This window comes from Pseudophryne corroboree, chromosome 6 (assembly GCF_028390025.1).
Source record: "Pseudophryne corroboree isolate aPseCor3 chromosome 6, aPseCor3.hap2, whole genome shotgun sequence".
In the NCBI taxonomy this organism is placed as follows: domain Eukaryota; kingdom Metazoa; phylum Chordata; class Amphibia; order Anura; family Myobatrachidae; genus Pseudophryne; species Pseudophryne corroboree.
This window is the reverse complement of record NC_086449.1, coordinates 805959040-805975677: the sequence shown is the minus strand read 5'-3', so window position 1 is coordinate 805975677 and position 16638 is coordinate 805959040. Positions and strand designations below refer to the sequence as shown.

Genomic DNA, 16638 nt, shown 5'->3' with positions numbered 1-16638 from the left:
CACCCTCCCTTGCTGCCCTCCAAATACACTCTCTCTAATCCCTACACTGATCCCTACTGCAATCCCGGGAATCCCGGGATTGATAAAAATGGCCTGGGATTGGCCTCCCTAATACTGTACTACAATACACACATACTAGGTCAAGTATCGGTTATCCAATCAGTATGTTTTGTGGTGTAGAAGGAAACTGGAACACCTGGGGTAAACCCACATAAACATGGAAGAACATACAAACTACACACGGATAATGCCTTGGTTGGGAATTGAACTCAAGGCAACCAAGCAAAATGCAACAATGCTAACCACTGGGCACCCAGGTTGCGCATGTTGTAACTCCTTTCCTATCTAGGATTCACTACTGCCTTTTTTTATACAGGTAGCTCAGACAACGCAATAGGCGTTAGTGCTTTTAGTAAGACCCACCGAAATAAGAAAACGGAGAAATAGAAAGTTACATTTGGAATTTGGCCAGATCTTTCCGTTTTAGATGGCGGCTTGGCAGCTCCAGGTGTGAGGGTATAAGACTACACGTCCTCCCTTCCCTTCCTATCTACATCATCGACATGACTAATCAGATCCCACCTGAAATAAAACTGAATTAACGCAGTGCTTGCTTGATTAAAAGGCAGAACGTATAATTAATTTTCTCCAGCATGCCGGCAATTACAATCTCATTTGCCCTGAGGACGTATGTGATAGCGGATCACTGCCATCATTTTTGTCATGAACCATTTCGGTACTAGAACAAAATACAGCTTCTTACTAAATCGGATCACCTGCCGACATCACAGCCAGCAGCCGGGCCGAGGTTTAACACGCAAGCGTTTGTTGGGAGAAGGAATCCAATGAGCTTGGCCTGTTCTAAAGACACCAATGTTCTTTAAAGAGCTGGGATGGGCAACGTGGGTACTTCTGTAGAGGCCCGGGACTGCAGTAGTGGTATAATCATGCCCCCTACGCCAGTACAGTACCAAAGGCACACAAAGAAGGGACGTAGCTGCACCCCCTCCATTGGCCAGCCCCACAGGGTGCCCAGACCCATCAGATGTCTTGGTGGTCCTGTTAGGAGCAGTGCCTTCTTCCTCACTCATGTATATTGGCTCTGTTTAAAGTGGAGTGCTCTACTGCACAGGCTCCCTGTTGCTACTCCTAGAGGGAAGCTTCATTCTCTGCACCAAGATGGCCGCCAAGGCAGCTACTGAGCATGTGCAGAGCCATATTGGAACTGTGCGACACTGGGTGCCTAATTCCGATGAGGTCGCAAAGCTACTATTGTAGCAAATCGGCCGATGTTTTCTTACTGCGCATGCATCTGAGCCACAGAGGGAGTGACAAGTAGAGAGCGTTTGTGGGTGGTAACGGGGAGTGCTCGGGTAAACACAGACGCGTCATGGCCGTTCAGACGATGTTTTCTGGGCATGCATCTACTGCCTGAGTCTGAAGACACAGCAGCGGCTCACCACAGTCAACACCGGGCAGGCACCGGGCACCCTATGGGTACTCAGAACGGCTGCCACATCTTTGCTGCCGAGGCCAGTAAATATGCATCGGAAGTCGCAATCAATGGCCTCAGCGTGCCCAGATAATGGGGCAGACGACCCCGTTTTCTGAAACGCTCCCCCTTCACGTCTCGACTGTCAATCACCCAACATCTGCCTCCGTACTGCATACGCCCAGGACCAGCTAGATCAGGGGTGGTACTACACCCCTAGATCTGTACCTCTGCAGAGCAGCTCCTGCGCACATCTAAAAACATCTGAGATGTGTGTAAATATCAATTACATACATTACTGAATCAGGCCCAAAGACCATATATTACGGAATGACCAGGATACAAATACAAGTTTCAAAGTCTGAAATCTTTGGGGTACTTTTAAGGGCCTCATACACTTACACGACCGCATGTCGGAGGCGATCACCCCGGCAACCTCCCGGGGGGCAAGATCGGCCAAGATACTGTACATCGAATGATGCCCTCTTGCATCCGATGTATCCTGGGCGATCCCAGACATGCCCCCAGGTCGGACCTGATTGAATGTGCAGCAGCACATTCAATCTGGAGGATCCAATCCGATGCTCACGGGAAGGCGTATCGGAACGGATGGGACCGGAGACACCTCAAAAATGCCCGATTTCATCCGATATATCGGGCCGAATGCCCGAATTGGGCTGAAATCGGGCATAATCGCTCTAGTGTATGGGGCCCTTTAGTTTAGGCTGCCAGCAGGCGGAGGGGGGGTGGGGGTATCCGGATGATAGATAGACACCATATGTTAGACAGACATTAGGTCGACAGGGTTAAAAGATCGACATGAACATGGCCGACATAAAAAAAGGTAGACACCATGTTTTATTTTTCAATTTTACATGTTTTTGGACTTTTTCATACATTCTCTATTCATGTCGGCATAGAGTTGGTTATAAACTTTGCGGCGAGCGCAGCGAGCCACCGTGCCCGAAGCGTAGCGAGCCCCGCGTGGGGATGCCTTTCTACAATTGGGAGTCCCAGATGACAAAACTACCCACACAAACCCCAAAAATGCAAAAAAAATGGTGTCTACCTTTTTATGTCGACCTTTTAACTCTGTCAACCTTTTGACTGTCTAACAAATGGGGCCAAATGTAATAGAGCGAGAGTTTCAGAAAGTGAGAGATTTGGTAAGGTTTTCCAGGTTTTTTTTTAAAGTGGCAATCATTTACACTGCAAAACCAGGTTGATCTTGCTGTGTAAATGATTGCCACTTTAAAAAAACGGCAAAACCTTACCAAATCTCTCACTTTCTGAAACTCTCGCTCTATTACATTTGGCCCGTGGTGTCTATCTATTGACTGTCTAACGAGACACTGTCTATCTGTTATACCACACCCCTGCGGGGAGGGGGGAGGGGGGTGCTCTGAACCTGTCTGCAGGAGAGAAGTGAGTTACTGAAGGGAGGCAGGTTCCTGTACAGAGGGTGTCTGGCACACCAGCGGGATACATGTATATTCTTTGGGAGGGAGAGATGAAGGTATGGCATGTGCAGGTTGGCTTTACAAAGGGAGAGAAAACTTCTCATGTTTCCTTTTCTCGCTGCCTTCCAGAGAAATGAGAGTCACCGCAGAGCATTACACCAGCCCTATGCAGGGAGTACTCCCTTTCATCCCCGTGTTGTGATAATTATTTATGTTCTATAGACTTTTAGTTTTTTTAAAAAGCGGCTTCATTGTGTGTTTGTAGGTCGTTCTGTTTCATTTACCTTAAATTACTTTTTCATCCTGCTGGTTACATTCACAGACAGACTCTGGGGGCGAAGCAGAGCTGAAGGCGAGGCGTGCATTGCGTCCGTGGAACTAAATGTAATCACCCGCATGCGCTGCCACGCGTTGATGCGACCCCACCAGCCCTATCCGCGCGCTTGGATTCATAGCGCTTGTCATTAGCAGCGAGCACCAGTGAGTTACATAGATTTATCAATGTTCATCATGTCGGCACGAGAACGTCGATACGGTGGCTATGGGCCTGATTCATTTCCTGCTGGATCTGAGGCACACAGGGCATGTGCCGGAGCCGTACTGCACATGTGTAATACTGCGTTGTTGGATGCGCTATGGCTGCAGATGTCACTACATTGATAGAGTGGGGAGGGGGCAGCGATGGTATCTGTTTCCCAAAATGGACCGTATGGTCAATACTGCAGCAGTTCTGGCGGTGAGTATTGCTAACCCTAACCTCCTACAGTCTATCCAACCCTAACCTCCCCTCCCACAGTCTAACCAATCCTAACCTCCCCTCCCGCAGTCTAACCAACCCTAACCTCCCCTCCCACAGTCTAACATCCCTAACCTCCCCTCCCACAGTCTAACATCCTTAACCTCCCCTCCTGCAGTCTAACATCCCTAACCTCCCCCCCCGCAGTATAACATCCCTAACCTCCCCTCTTGCAGTATAACATCCCTAACCTCCCCTCCCGCAGTCTAACCATCCCTAACCTCCCCTCCCACAGTCTAACATCCCTAACCTCCCCTCCCGCAGTATAACATCCCTAACCTCCCCTCCCGCAGTATAACATCCCTAACCTCCCCTCTTGCAGTATAACATCCCTAACCTCCCCTCCCGCAGTCTAACTATCCCTAACCTCCCCTCCTGCAGTCTAACATCCCTAACCTCCCCTCCCGCAGTATAAAATCCCTAACCTCCCCTCCCGAAGTATAAAATCCCTAACCTCCCCTCCCGCAGTATAACATCCCTAACCTCCCCTCTTGCAGTATAACATCCCTAACCTCCCCTCCTTCAGTCTAACCAACCCTAATCTCCCCTCCCGCAGTCTAACATCCCTAACCTCCCCTCCCGCAGTCTAACATCCCTAACCTCCCCTCCCGCAGTATAACATCCCTAACCTCACCTCCCACAGTATAACATCCCTAACTTCCCCTCCCGCAGTATAACATCCCTAACCTCCCCTCTTGCAGAATAACATCCCTAACCTCCCCTCCTGCAGTCTAACCAACCCTAACCTCCCCTCCCCCAGTCTAACATCCCTAACCTCCCCTCCCGCAGTCTAACCATCCCTAACCTCCCCTCCTGCAGTCTAACCAACCCTAACCTCCCCTCCCGCAGTCTAGCCAACCCTAACCTCCCCTCCTGCAGTCTAACCAACCCTAACCTCCCCTCCTGCAGTCTAACCAACAATAACCTCTACTCCCACAGTCTAACCAACCCTAACCTCCTCCCCTCCCAGTCTAACCAACCCTAACCTCCCCTCCCGTAGTTTATCCAACACTAACCTCCCCTCCCGCAGTCTAAACAATTCTAACCTCCCACAGTGTAACCAACTCTAACCTCCCCTCCTGCCGTCTAACCAACCCTAACCCTCCCCTCCCGCAGTCTAACCAACCCTAACCTCCCCTCCTGCAGTCTAACCAACCCTAACCTCCCCTCCTGCAGTATAACCACCTCTAACCTCACCTCCCGCAGTATAACCAACACTAACCTCCCCTCCCGCAGTATAACATCCCTAACCTCCCCTCCCGCAGTCTAACCAACCCTAACCTCCCCTCCCGCAGTCTAACCAACCCTAACCTCCCCTCCCGCAGTCTAACCAACCCTAACCTCCCTTCCCGCAGTCTAACCAACTCTAACCTCCACTCCTGCAGTCTAACCAATCCTAACCTCCTCTCCCGCAGTATAACCAACCCTAACCTCCCCTCCTGCAGTCTAACCAACCCTAACCTCCCCTCCCGCAGTCTAACATCACTAACCTCCTCTTCTGCAATCTAACCAACCCTAAACCCCCTCCCCTGTCAAACCAACCCTAACCTCCCCTCCCGCAGTCTAACAACCCTAAACGCCCCCCCTCCCGAAGTCTAACCAACCCTAACCTCCCACAGTCTAACCAACCCTAACCTCCCCTCCCGCAGTCTAACATCCATAACCTCCCCTCCCACAGTCTAACCAACCCTAACCTCCTTTCCCGCAGTCTAACCAACCCTAACCTCCCCTAGCGCAGTCTAATCAACCCTAACCTCCCCTCTCACAGTCTAACCAACTCTAACCCCCCCCCACAGTCTAACCAACCCTAACTTCTCCTCCCGCAGTCAAACCAACCCTAACCTCCCCTCCCCTCCCCTCCCGCAGTCTAACCAACCCTAACCTCCCCTCCCGCAGTCTAACCAAACCTAACCTCCCTTCCCGCAGTCTAACCAACTCTAACCTCCACTCCTGCAGTCTAACCAATCCTAACCTCCTCTCCCGCAGTATAACCAACCCTAACCTCCCCTCCTGCAGTCTAACCAACCCTAACCTCCCCTCCCGCAGTCTAACATCACTAACCTCCTCTTCTGCAATCTAACCAACCCTAAACCCCCTCCCCTGTCAAACCAACCCTAACCTCCCCTCCCGCAGTCTAACAACCCTAAACGCCCCCCCTCCCGAAGTCTAACCAACCCTAACCTCCCACAGTCTAACCAACCCTAACCTCCCCTCCCGCAGTCTAACATCCATAACCTCCCCTCCCACAGTCTAACCAACCCTAACCTCCTTTCCCGCAGTCTAACCAACCCTAACCTCCCCTAGCGCAGTCTAATCAACCCTAACCTCCCCTCTCACAGTCTAACCAACTCTAACCCCCCCCCCACAGTCTAACCAACCCTAACTTCTCCTCCCGCAGTCAAACCAACCCTAACCTCCCCTCCCCTCCCGCAGTCTAACCAACCCTAACCTCCCCTCCCGCAGTCTAACCAAACCTAACCTCCCTTCCCGCAGTCTAACCAACTTTAACCTCCACTCCTGCAGTCTAACCAATCCTAACCTCCTCTCCCGCAGTATAACCAACCCTAACCTCCCCTCCTGCAGTCTAACCAACCCTAACCTCCCCTCCCGCAGTCTAACATCACTAACCTCCTCTTCTGCAATCTAACCAACCCTAAACCCCCTCCCCTGTCAAACCAACCCTAACCTCCCCTCCCGCAGTCTAACAACCCTAAACGCCCCCCCTCCCGAAGTCTAACCAACCCTAACCTCCCACAGTCTAACCAACCCTAACCTCCCCTCCCGCAGTCTAACATCCATAACCTCCCCTCCCACAGTCTAACCAACCCTAACCTCCTTTCCCGCAGTCTAACCAACCCTAACCTCCCCTAGCGCAGTCTAATCAACCCTAACCTCCCCTCTCACAGTCTAACCAACTCTAACCCCCCCCCCACAGTCTAACCAACCCTAACTTCTCCTCCCGCAGTCAAACCAACCCTAACCTCCCCTCCCCTCCCGCAGTCTAACCAACCCTAACCTCCCCTCCCGCAGTCTAACCAACCCTAACCTCCCTTCCCGCAGTCTAACCAACTCTAACCTCCACTCCTGCAGTCTAACCAATCCTAACCTCCTCTCCCGCAGTATAACCAACCCTAACCTCCCCTCCTGCAGTCTAACCAACCCTAACCTCCCCTCCCGCAGTCTAACATCACTAACCTCCCCTTCCGCAGTCTAACCAACCCTAACTTCTCCTCCCGCAGTCAAACCAACCCTAACCTCCCCTCCCGCAGTCTAGCCAACCCTAACCTCCCCTCCCGCAGTCTAGCCAACCCTAACCTCCCCTCCCGCAGTCTAGCCAACCCTAACCTCCCTAATGAGAGATTTTATGCAAAATCAAGTCACGAGGGAGATGAGTTTCAGTGCCACTGCTGGCATTTCCACACTGCTGCAATGGCGGCTATCTCCACTTGCACCTGATAGGATTGTCCTCTAAGCCTTTTATACTTGTAAGCCATAAAGCGATCCATCACTATCTGGTGCACAGGGATATACGCAGTCCTAGCATACTACAGCACACTGCTTCATTCCCATTACTGCATGAGTGAGAGCTGTAGTACTTCTGCCGTGTTGGGAGAAACGTCTGCTAATGTTATTTTAGGGTTTATGCCCACTATTACCTTACCCGTTATCTGAGAATCTTTTACACACTAAACAAGAAACACATTTCATCGGCCACAAGTCTTCCCGAGTATTATTACCCTAATGCTCCAGTCTCTACGCACTCTGTACTCAGTCCCGCTACACTGCTACCGTCCGCGGATGAGCAGGTAAACATGACTGCATTTACCACACCTCTCACCTCAATTACACAAGGACAGATCTCAAAGACACACTTTTACAAAGTCCTAACGTCAGTTTCTATATTGATGGCTAAGACATTAGACTACAAGCCTTTACTGTTGTTCGTGATGGAGGCACGCACTGAAATTGAAGGGGGTATTTTACGCACACAGCCATCACACTTGTATCCATGCATCATACTATAAATGGCCACGGCTCCTTCCAGAGACAGGTTCTATTTACTATGCCTTAGATGGAGATAAAGTGGATGGGGATAAAGTACCAGCCAATCAGCTTCTGTTATTTTTTAAACACAGCCTGTAACATGGCAGTTAGAAGCTAATTGGCTGGTACTTTATCTCCATCCTGCACTACTAGGACACGCCCCCGGCACTCCCATAACACGCCCACTGAACAGACCCTTTCTGCTGCACTACTAGGACACGCCCCTGTCACTCCCATAATACGCCCACTGAACAGACTATTTCTGCTGTACTACTAGGATACGCCCCCAATACTCCCATAACATGCCCACTGTACAGACCGTTTCTGCTGCACTTCTAGGACACGCCCCCAACACTCCCATAACACGCCCACTGTACAGACCGTTTCTGCTGCACTACTAGGACACGCCCTCAATACTCCCATAACACGCCCACTGTACAGACCATTTCTGCTGCACTTCTAGGACACGCCCCTCAACACTCCCATAACACGCCCACTGTACAGACCATTTCTGCTACACTACTAGCCACCTCCCAGTAACCAACTGTCCCAATTGTCAACAATATTTTTTATTCCGTCAGTCCCGGTAACAACAGCGCCCTTATGTGTACATTCGAGGTAATGCATGCTCCGTACTATCCGCACATGCGCAGTTGCGAATAATCATATTGCAGAACATAGGCGGATACAACCCATATTACCTGACATAATATACAGCATACAAACAAGGCAGCATTACCTGAACCCAGGGCTGTAAGGAGGGCGGTGCGGCCAGTGCCATTGCACAAAGCAGAGTGCCCTAGGTACGGCACCCTCGTACAGCTGCTCCGAGCGTCGGAGTGGTGCAGCAGTGTTCTGGTGATGGCGGTCCCACCCACCCCAACAGGCGCAGCCTTATGACGTTATGCTTTCAGGAGGGGGGGCGGCCGAGGGTGACCCTCTAATAACGCCTGGTGCGTCTTTAGGTAACAGGCCATCCACATATAGACTCATGGATGCAGGAAGCAGGAATGCAGCATCGGCAGCCAGTAACTGATCACAGCCCAGACCCATTCACCACTACAAAGGTTTTCGTTGCTGCACAGTATTGTGACGGCTGGTACAAGAGAGTGGAAACTTACGGCAGAGCGCTGGAAGGACAGCAGTCGTACGGATTGTCTGAGAGCTCGTTCTGCAGTGACACCTTCCCGGGCACGCAGCTGTCACTCACTATACGCTTCCGACACGTCGGGGGCCACCACTCCGACAGCCTAGGAGCGGATGAGATCAGACAGGAGATGTATGAGAAGGACAGGAATCAAACCGGGCGTCCTGCAGACACGACACCAGAGCTTACGTTGTCAGGCGCTCAGATAGACACAGCCTTTGTTTTATGCATTTCCCTGCAGCTGCAGTCGCACTGAATAACAGCTGTAGCTGACAGATCTGCACAGTATAGGGCAAGGTTATTCCCGCACCATGCCAGAAACTGCCTTATGCTAATCACGCTTTCAGTACTGCTGGAATTTTTTTATTTATAAAGCACAAATATAAGTGTAACAGGTAATCAGATTACAACCAGTAACGCCACTCAAATGGTGAGAATACACTGTTCCCAAGAGCTTACACTCTACAAGTAAAGCATAGTACAAAGGCCCTCATTCCGAGTTGATCGCTCGCAAGGCGAATTTAGCAGAGTTGCTCACGCTAAGCCTACGCCTACTGGGAGTGAATCTTAGCTTCTTAAAATTGCGACCGATGTATTCGCAATATTGCGATTACAAACTACTTAGCAGTTTCAGAGTAGCTTCAGACTTACTCGGCATCTGCGATCAGTTCAGTGCTTGTCGTTCCTGGTTTGACGTCATAAACACACCCAGCGTTCGCCCAGACACTCCCCCGTTTCTCCGGCCACTCCTGCGTTTTTTCCGGAAACTGTAGCGTTTTTATCCACACGCCCCGAAAACGCTGTGTTTCCGCCCAGTAACACCCATTTCCTGTCAATCACACTACGTTCGCCAGAGCGAAGAAAAAGCCGTGAGTAAAAATACTATCTTCATTGTAAAATTACTTGGCGCAGTCGCAGTGCGAATATTGCGCATGCGTACTAAGCGGAATTTCACTGCGATGCGAAGAAAATTACCGAGCGATCAACTCGGAATGAGGGCCAATGGCCCTCATTCCGAGTTGTTCGCTCGCTAGCTGCTTTTAGCAGCATTGCACACGCTAAGCCGCCGCCCTCTGGGAGTGAATCTTAGCTTTGCAGAATTGCGAACGAAAGATTAGCAGAATTGTGAATAGAAATTTCTTAGCAGTTTCTGAGTAGCTCCAGACTTACTCCTACACTGCGATCAGTTCAGTCAGTTTCGTTCCTGGTTTGACATCACAAACACACCCGGCGTTCGCCCAGACACTCCCCCGTTTCTTCAGACACTCCCGCGTTTTTTCCAGAAATGGTAGCGTTTTTTCGCACACACCCAGAAAACGTCCAGTTTCCGCCCAGAAACACCCACTTCCTGTCAATCACATTACGATCACCAGAACGAAGAAAAATCTTCGTTAAGCCGTGAGTAAAATAACAAACTTTTGTGCTAATTTACTTGGCGCACGCGCACTGCGAACATTGCGCATGCGCAGTTTGCGACTTATCGCACCGATGCGAAGAAAAAGAACGAGCGAACAACTCGGAATGAGGGCCAATGTTCTTTTACAAGCTAGTAGGCAGAATGTCACAGTGTGTACGGACCCTCAGAGATCACTAACTGCGATTTGGAGGCAAACAGTAAATCCAGGCACAAGAAGTGTTACATTTACAAAGGTGGGAGGTTTTTTTTACAACTGGTGTGGTTGCTCATAGCAACCAATCAGATTCTACTTAACATTTATCTAGCTGCATCTAGAAGATAATAGATATAAAAAACATCATCCGTTTTAAAAATCGGGCCCAACATTCATATATCTTTCTGGTCAGTTCAATCAGGGGCAAACTGGCCGCAATGTGCCACTGCAGCAGCGTTTCGTACGCCGGCAATGGAATCCTAAACTCTGCATATTTTCCAAATTTGCACATTTTAATTAAAACACACGAATTAGGGGCTACCGCACTGCTCCTACTTGAATAGAGGGCCTAATTCAAGGTTGATTGCAAAACAACATTTTCCTCTAATGGACAAAACCATGTGCACTGCAGGTGGGGCAGATGTAACATGTGCAGAGAGAGTTAGATTTGGGTGGGTTATTTTGTTTCTGTGCAGGGTAAATACTGGCTGCTTTATTTTTACACTGCAATTTAGATTTCAGTTTGAACACACCCCACCCAACTCTAACTCTCTCTGCACATGTTACATCTGCCCCCCCCCCTGCACTGCACATGGTTTTGCCCATTAGAGGAAAATGTTGTTTTGCAATCAACCTTGAATTAGGCCCAGAATAATTTATTTAAAAGACAGTCCATTTTGCAGTCTTACGTTTATTCGGTTGTTTCTTATTTATTATTAAACTAAATGTCTTAAATGACAATGGGGGTCATTCCGAGTTGTTCGCTCGTTATTTTTTTCTCGCAACGGAGCGATTAGTCGCTAATGTGCAGTGTCCGCAGTGCGACTGCGGCCAAGTAAATTTGCTATGCAGTTAGGTATTTTACTCACGGCATTACGAGGTTTTTTCTTCGTTCTGGTGATCGTAATGTGATTGACAGGAAGTGGGTGTTTCTGGGCGGAAACTGGCCGTTTTATGGGTGTGTGTGAAAAAACACTACCGTTTCTGGGAAAAACGCGGGAGTGGCAGGAGAAACGGGGGAGTGTCTGGGCGAACGCTGGGTGTGTTTGTGACGTCAAACCAGGAACGACAAGCACTGAACTGATCGCACTGGAAGAGTAAGTCTGGAGCTACTCAGAAACTGCTAAGAAGTGTCTATTCGCAATTTTGCTAATCTTTCGTTCGCAATTTTGATAAGCTAAGATTCACTCCCAGTAGGCGGCGGCTTAGCGTGTGCAAAGCTGCTAAAAGCAGCTTGCGAGCGAACAACTCGGAATGAGGGCCAATGGCCCTCATTCCGAGTTGATCGCTTGCTAGCTGCTTTTAGCAGCAGTGCACACGCTAGGCCGCCGCCCTCTGGGAGTGTATCTTAGCTTAGCAGAATTGCTAACGAAAGATTAGCAGAACTGCTAGAAAATCTTTTCCTGCAGTTTCTGAGTAGCTGCAGACCTACTCCTAGATTGCGATCACTGTAGACTGTTTGGTTCCTGATTTGACGTCACATACACGCCCTACGTTTGGCCAGCCACTCCCCCGTTTCCCCTGGCACGCCTGCGTTTTCCTCTGACACGCCTGCGGTTTTTTAGCACACTCCCGGAAAACGGCCAGTTACCTCCCAGATACGCCCCATTCATGTCAATCACTCACCGATCAGCAGAGCGACTGAAAATCGTCGCTCAGCCCTGTGTAAAACTGCTTTGTTTGTTGTGAAAGTACTTCGCGCGTGCGCACTCTGGCCCATGCGCATGCGCATAAATGCCGATTTTAGCCTGATCGCTGTGCTGCGAAAATCTGCAGCGAGCGATCAACTCGAAATGAGGACCAATACTAGAAGTAGATTATGCTACAGTAGTAACACAACAGTCGTTCTTGTGACTTGTAAGGAACCTTTTATTAGTAACACATCAAAAAGGGATCCGGTCTCTAGGTCGACAGTAACTAGGTCGACACTATCTAGGTCGACCACTATTAGTCGACAGTAACTAGGTCGACAGGGTCTCTAGGCCGATATGTTCTAGGTCGGCAGGTCAAAAGGTCAACATGAGTTTTTCACAATTTTTTTCTTTTTTTGAACCTTTTCATACTTAACGATTCACGTGGACTACAATTGGGAACGGTAACCTGTGCCGAGCGCAGCGACACACCTTGCCCGAAGCGAGCCATGCGAGGAGACACGGTGCACTAATTGGGGTTCCTGGTCACTCTACGAAGAAAGCGACACAAAAAACCCATAAAAAACCCATGTCGACCTAGCATCTCTGTCGACCTAGTTACTATCTGCCTTCCATACCACACCCCATATAAAAACCTCACTGGTGGAAAGAAGACAAAAGTAATGTACGAGGAAGGGGGACAATCTATAGATACCTGTTGTTTCAGATTCATCCATCGGTTGACAGCCTTGAATCCCTATAAACCAATATAATTGCTAGTAACATATCCTACCCGCAGGTTAGGATTACTATAGTCACTGGGGGGTCTGTTTCCTAATTGCAGTGATACATAACACCAGCGATCGTGATAAGCAAGTTTACTTTCCTCTCATGCACATTCTCTCCAGCTAGAATCCAGCAAATGATGATGCAGACAACACTCACCCTGATGGCTGCTCGACCACAAGATCCGGCATTCCCGTTCCGGCACTGCCCTGCGGACTCCCAGCGGCCTCGGGGTCCAGAATAAAGACCTCATCTTGGGAAATCTCAGTGACAAAATGTAGATGTTCCTGTGGAGACGGACAGGCAGCAATTATTCTGTAAATGAGTTCCATCTACTGTCTGGTCACACACTGGATTTGGTTTTGTGGTTCTGAGTGTTAAAGCTGTAAGGGGCTGCCCTGAGCGGCGTCTACGTTCCCCAAAGCAAGTAAAATATAACGAGGCTGAGATATTGCAATCATCAAAGTAGAACTAATAAAATGAGGACACCGAGTTGAATGCAAGTTGAGCGCAACTGCAACCGCAATACGATTGGTTTCCTAGCCGTCATCATTATCAGTAAACGATCGCAACAGTCCTTTCCTTGCTCACCTTTGCGTAGCCCGCAGTTGCACCAATGCAGCTGCAAGTGTAGGTCTGACTTAGGGGGTCATTCCGAGTTGATCACTAGTGAAAAATGTTCGCAGCGCAGCGATTAAGTGAAAAAGTGGCACTTCTGCGCATGCGTATGCGGCGCAGTGCGCACGCGCGACGTACTTTCACAACGGCCAATGTATTTTTACACAAGGTCTAGCGAAGCTTTTCAGTCGCAATGGCAGCCGCAGAGTGATTGACAGGAAAGTGGGCGTTTCTGGGTGTCAACTGACCGTTTTCAGGGAGTGTTTGAAAAAACGCAGGCGTCCCAGGAAAAACGCAGGCATGGTTGGCCGAACGCAGGGCGTGTTTGTGACGTCAAATCCGGAACTGAACAGTCTGAAGTGATCGCAAGCGCTGAGTAGGTCTGGAGCTACTCTGAAACTGCACATTTATTTTTAATTTAGCCGCTCTGCGATCCTTTCGTTCGCACTTCTGCTAAGCTAAAATACACTCCCAGAGGGCGGCGGCATAGCGTTTGCACGGTTACTAAAAACTGCTAGCGAGCGGTCAACTCGGAATGACCCCATTAGTCGGTAAGTCTCTGAATCTCCCGTAAATGCGTGCGCTTGGCTACAGAGCAGATTTGTCCGCAAAACGGGGTTGTATACACCTTGGCACCGGCTCCAGCAGTGTCTCCAGTTTCTCAATAAAAATTGTTATAACAAAATACACAATCTACTTAATCATTTCATTAATGAAGTATGCTTGAAAGTGTATTCCTGCGCCTGACAGCGAACGGACTGGAGAGGAATATCGCCAATATCGGACTTATGTAAATCTCTGAATCAGGCCATTATTAAAATGTAACTACATCCGGTGTTTAATGATCTGCACAATGTACAGGAGTAGCAGTGCACATGTGCAGGACAGGTCCTGCGATGCTGCTCGGAGTGCCCCAATAGCAGCAGCATTCTGCTGGCGTTCAGGCCGGGTTGGCGACGGGCAGCATTCCATAAAACTGGGGCATGTCGCCTATGTTTTCTGGGAGCGCAAAGCAAGTACGCAAGTTTAGTCAGGAGTCCAGTGCTATCTGCCAACAATAACACAACAGCTACATCTGCTGGTTATAATGAGGTATTGCACCATAGTAAAAGAGCATTCTGAGGAGGAGCTGAAATGAACCTGCTACTTACATTGGAGGAGGACATTTTGGCATTTCCACACACACTCAAGGGGGTAAATGGTTGCTATGGGCAACATCACCACTTTTCAATTTTAGAAGCTTTAGTAAATATACCCCATAGACTCCAGTGACTTCACCAAGACACAAAGTCCACAGTGGAGGCAGCCATTTTGTGGACTGAACTAATATTCAAAGCCGGCCAATCAATTCGACGGGAGAAATAAAGATTTCTTATTGAACTGTGCCACTGGTGACTGATGACCATACAACTAATAGGCGGCATCCTATCAATATGATCAGTCTAGCACACAAAATGGCTGCCTCCGCTGTATGTAAGCTACAAGTGCACATTAATATAGTCAAACAGGTTAAGTTCCTGGTAAAACAAAGGCCCTGGTTTACCTGAGATCTGTCTATACGATAGAATCGGTCAGCAGAGGTAGCTGTGGGAGAGAATGGGGAAAATATGAGCGGTTTAATGTATATTTCTAGATAGGGAGAACACACGTATTATACACATAAGAAGAGAAACCTGACACAACATGACTGAAACCTGTACAGTAGATGCCGCATAGCTCCGCACCCCGGTGCACCGGCAAAGCAAATCCCACATGCTCTGATTGGCCTGCAGTTCAGTAAGTCATAGAGCGCGGTTGTCCATCAGTGTATGGAACCATCAATGGTTTCACAGTGAATGGTTTTATACCATCTGGGTAAACCACTTACTGTACCATCGATGGTCGCCCACTGATGGCCATTCCTACTAACCCTACACTAGCCTAAGCCTTCTTATGACAATGGTGACATTTTGCATGTGTCAGCATTAATGACGTTGACACTTTAACCATGTAGACATCATCAACGTGACCTCCTAAATGTTTGACATTCTACATGCCAACATTGTGACTTCATATACTGGTGCGGCGCACAAACTGCCTAGTTACCGCCCAGCAGACATGGCATGTTTTCTTACACTCCTCTATAGGGTGAAACCTTTGCGAGATCACTGGAATGGTATGGAATCCACATTACAGCTAAACCACAACCCACCACCACCACCTTCCCTTTCCCCGGGATCACACTAAACTCACCATCTAGGAAGCACCATCGTGGATTGAGTCGCTGGGCAGAAAGCAACCTCGGGAATGAGTTCTCATGATCCTGCGGAAGGAGGAAAATAGGATTTTAGGCGACATATAAATGAGAACTTCTTGTCCATTGTCTTATAACAGAAATCCACCCATAGAAATGTATTTGTGTAAAGCACTTAGGAGGACATGTACTAAGTAGTGATAAAAGTGGAGAATTTGCCCATGGCAACCAATCGGCTGCACTGTATACTTTTAAAGTATGCAAATTAGAAATGTTATGTCAATGCTGATTGGTTGCCATAGGCTACTTCTCCACTGGTTCACTTCACCACTTTTATCACTGCTTAGTACATGTCCCCAATAGTTTCACCTGCTCCCATTCTATTGCATCTGGCTGGTATGCTAGGGATATTGTATTGTCTATCAAGGAAGCCACTGTTCAATTGTAGGCATCAAATACAGGTATTTAATAAAACATTGTAAGTTCAGAGATAAAAGCTGTATAGGTTATAGCTATTGATCTTCTGAGATGGAGGCAGCCATCTTTCTACATGTCATACATTTATAACTTTATTAAACACTGTAAACACTGAACAAAGACCGAAACCATTAATCTTCTGACATGCTCTATATGGAGACAGTCCCATGGAATATTTGTTAAATGGTTACTCCACTCAGAAATAAATTTGCTTCATTAAAATTATGCTGACTGTGGGTGGATGCCGTGCTCTGAGTGTTTTATAATTGTGCTTTCACTTCCCACTCTTCTTTCTTAATTATTATTATTATTATTATTTTATTTTTTTCTCTGTATGGTTCTTA

At 48.5% G+C, this 16638-nt stretch overlaps 1 protein-coding gene across 13 annotated transcripts in view; it reads right to left on the bottom strand.

Moving 5' to 3' along the window:
- The window catches only part of DGKI (diacylglycerol kinase iota), a 439065-nt gene that overhangs the window by 86248 nt on the left and 336179 nt on the right, over positions 1–16638 (bottom strand). For 11 of the 13 annotated variants that reach the window (XM_063928993.1, XM_063928994.1, XM_063928996.1 and 8 more), the window contains 4 exons: positions 15817–15886; positions 15128–15168; positions 13126–13253; positions 8914–9042 (listed from right to left, as the gene is read on the bottom strand). In XM_063928993.1, coding sequence (XP_063785063.1) covers positions 8914–9042; positions 13126–13253; positions 15128–15168; positions 15817–15886 — 368 coding nt within the window. The remainder of the gene's footprint in view (positions 1–8913; positions 9043–13125; positions 13254–15127; positions 15169–15816; positions 15887–16638) is intronic. The other 2 variants (XM_063928992.1, XM_063928997.1) reach the window with 1 other exon arrangement.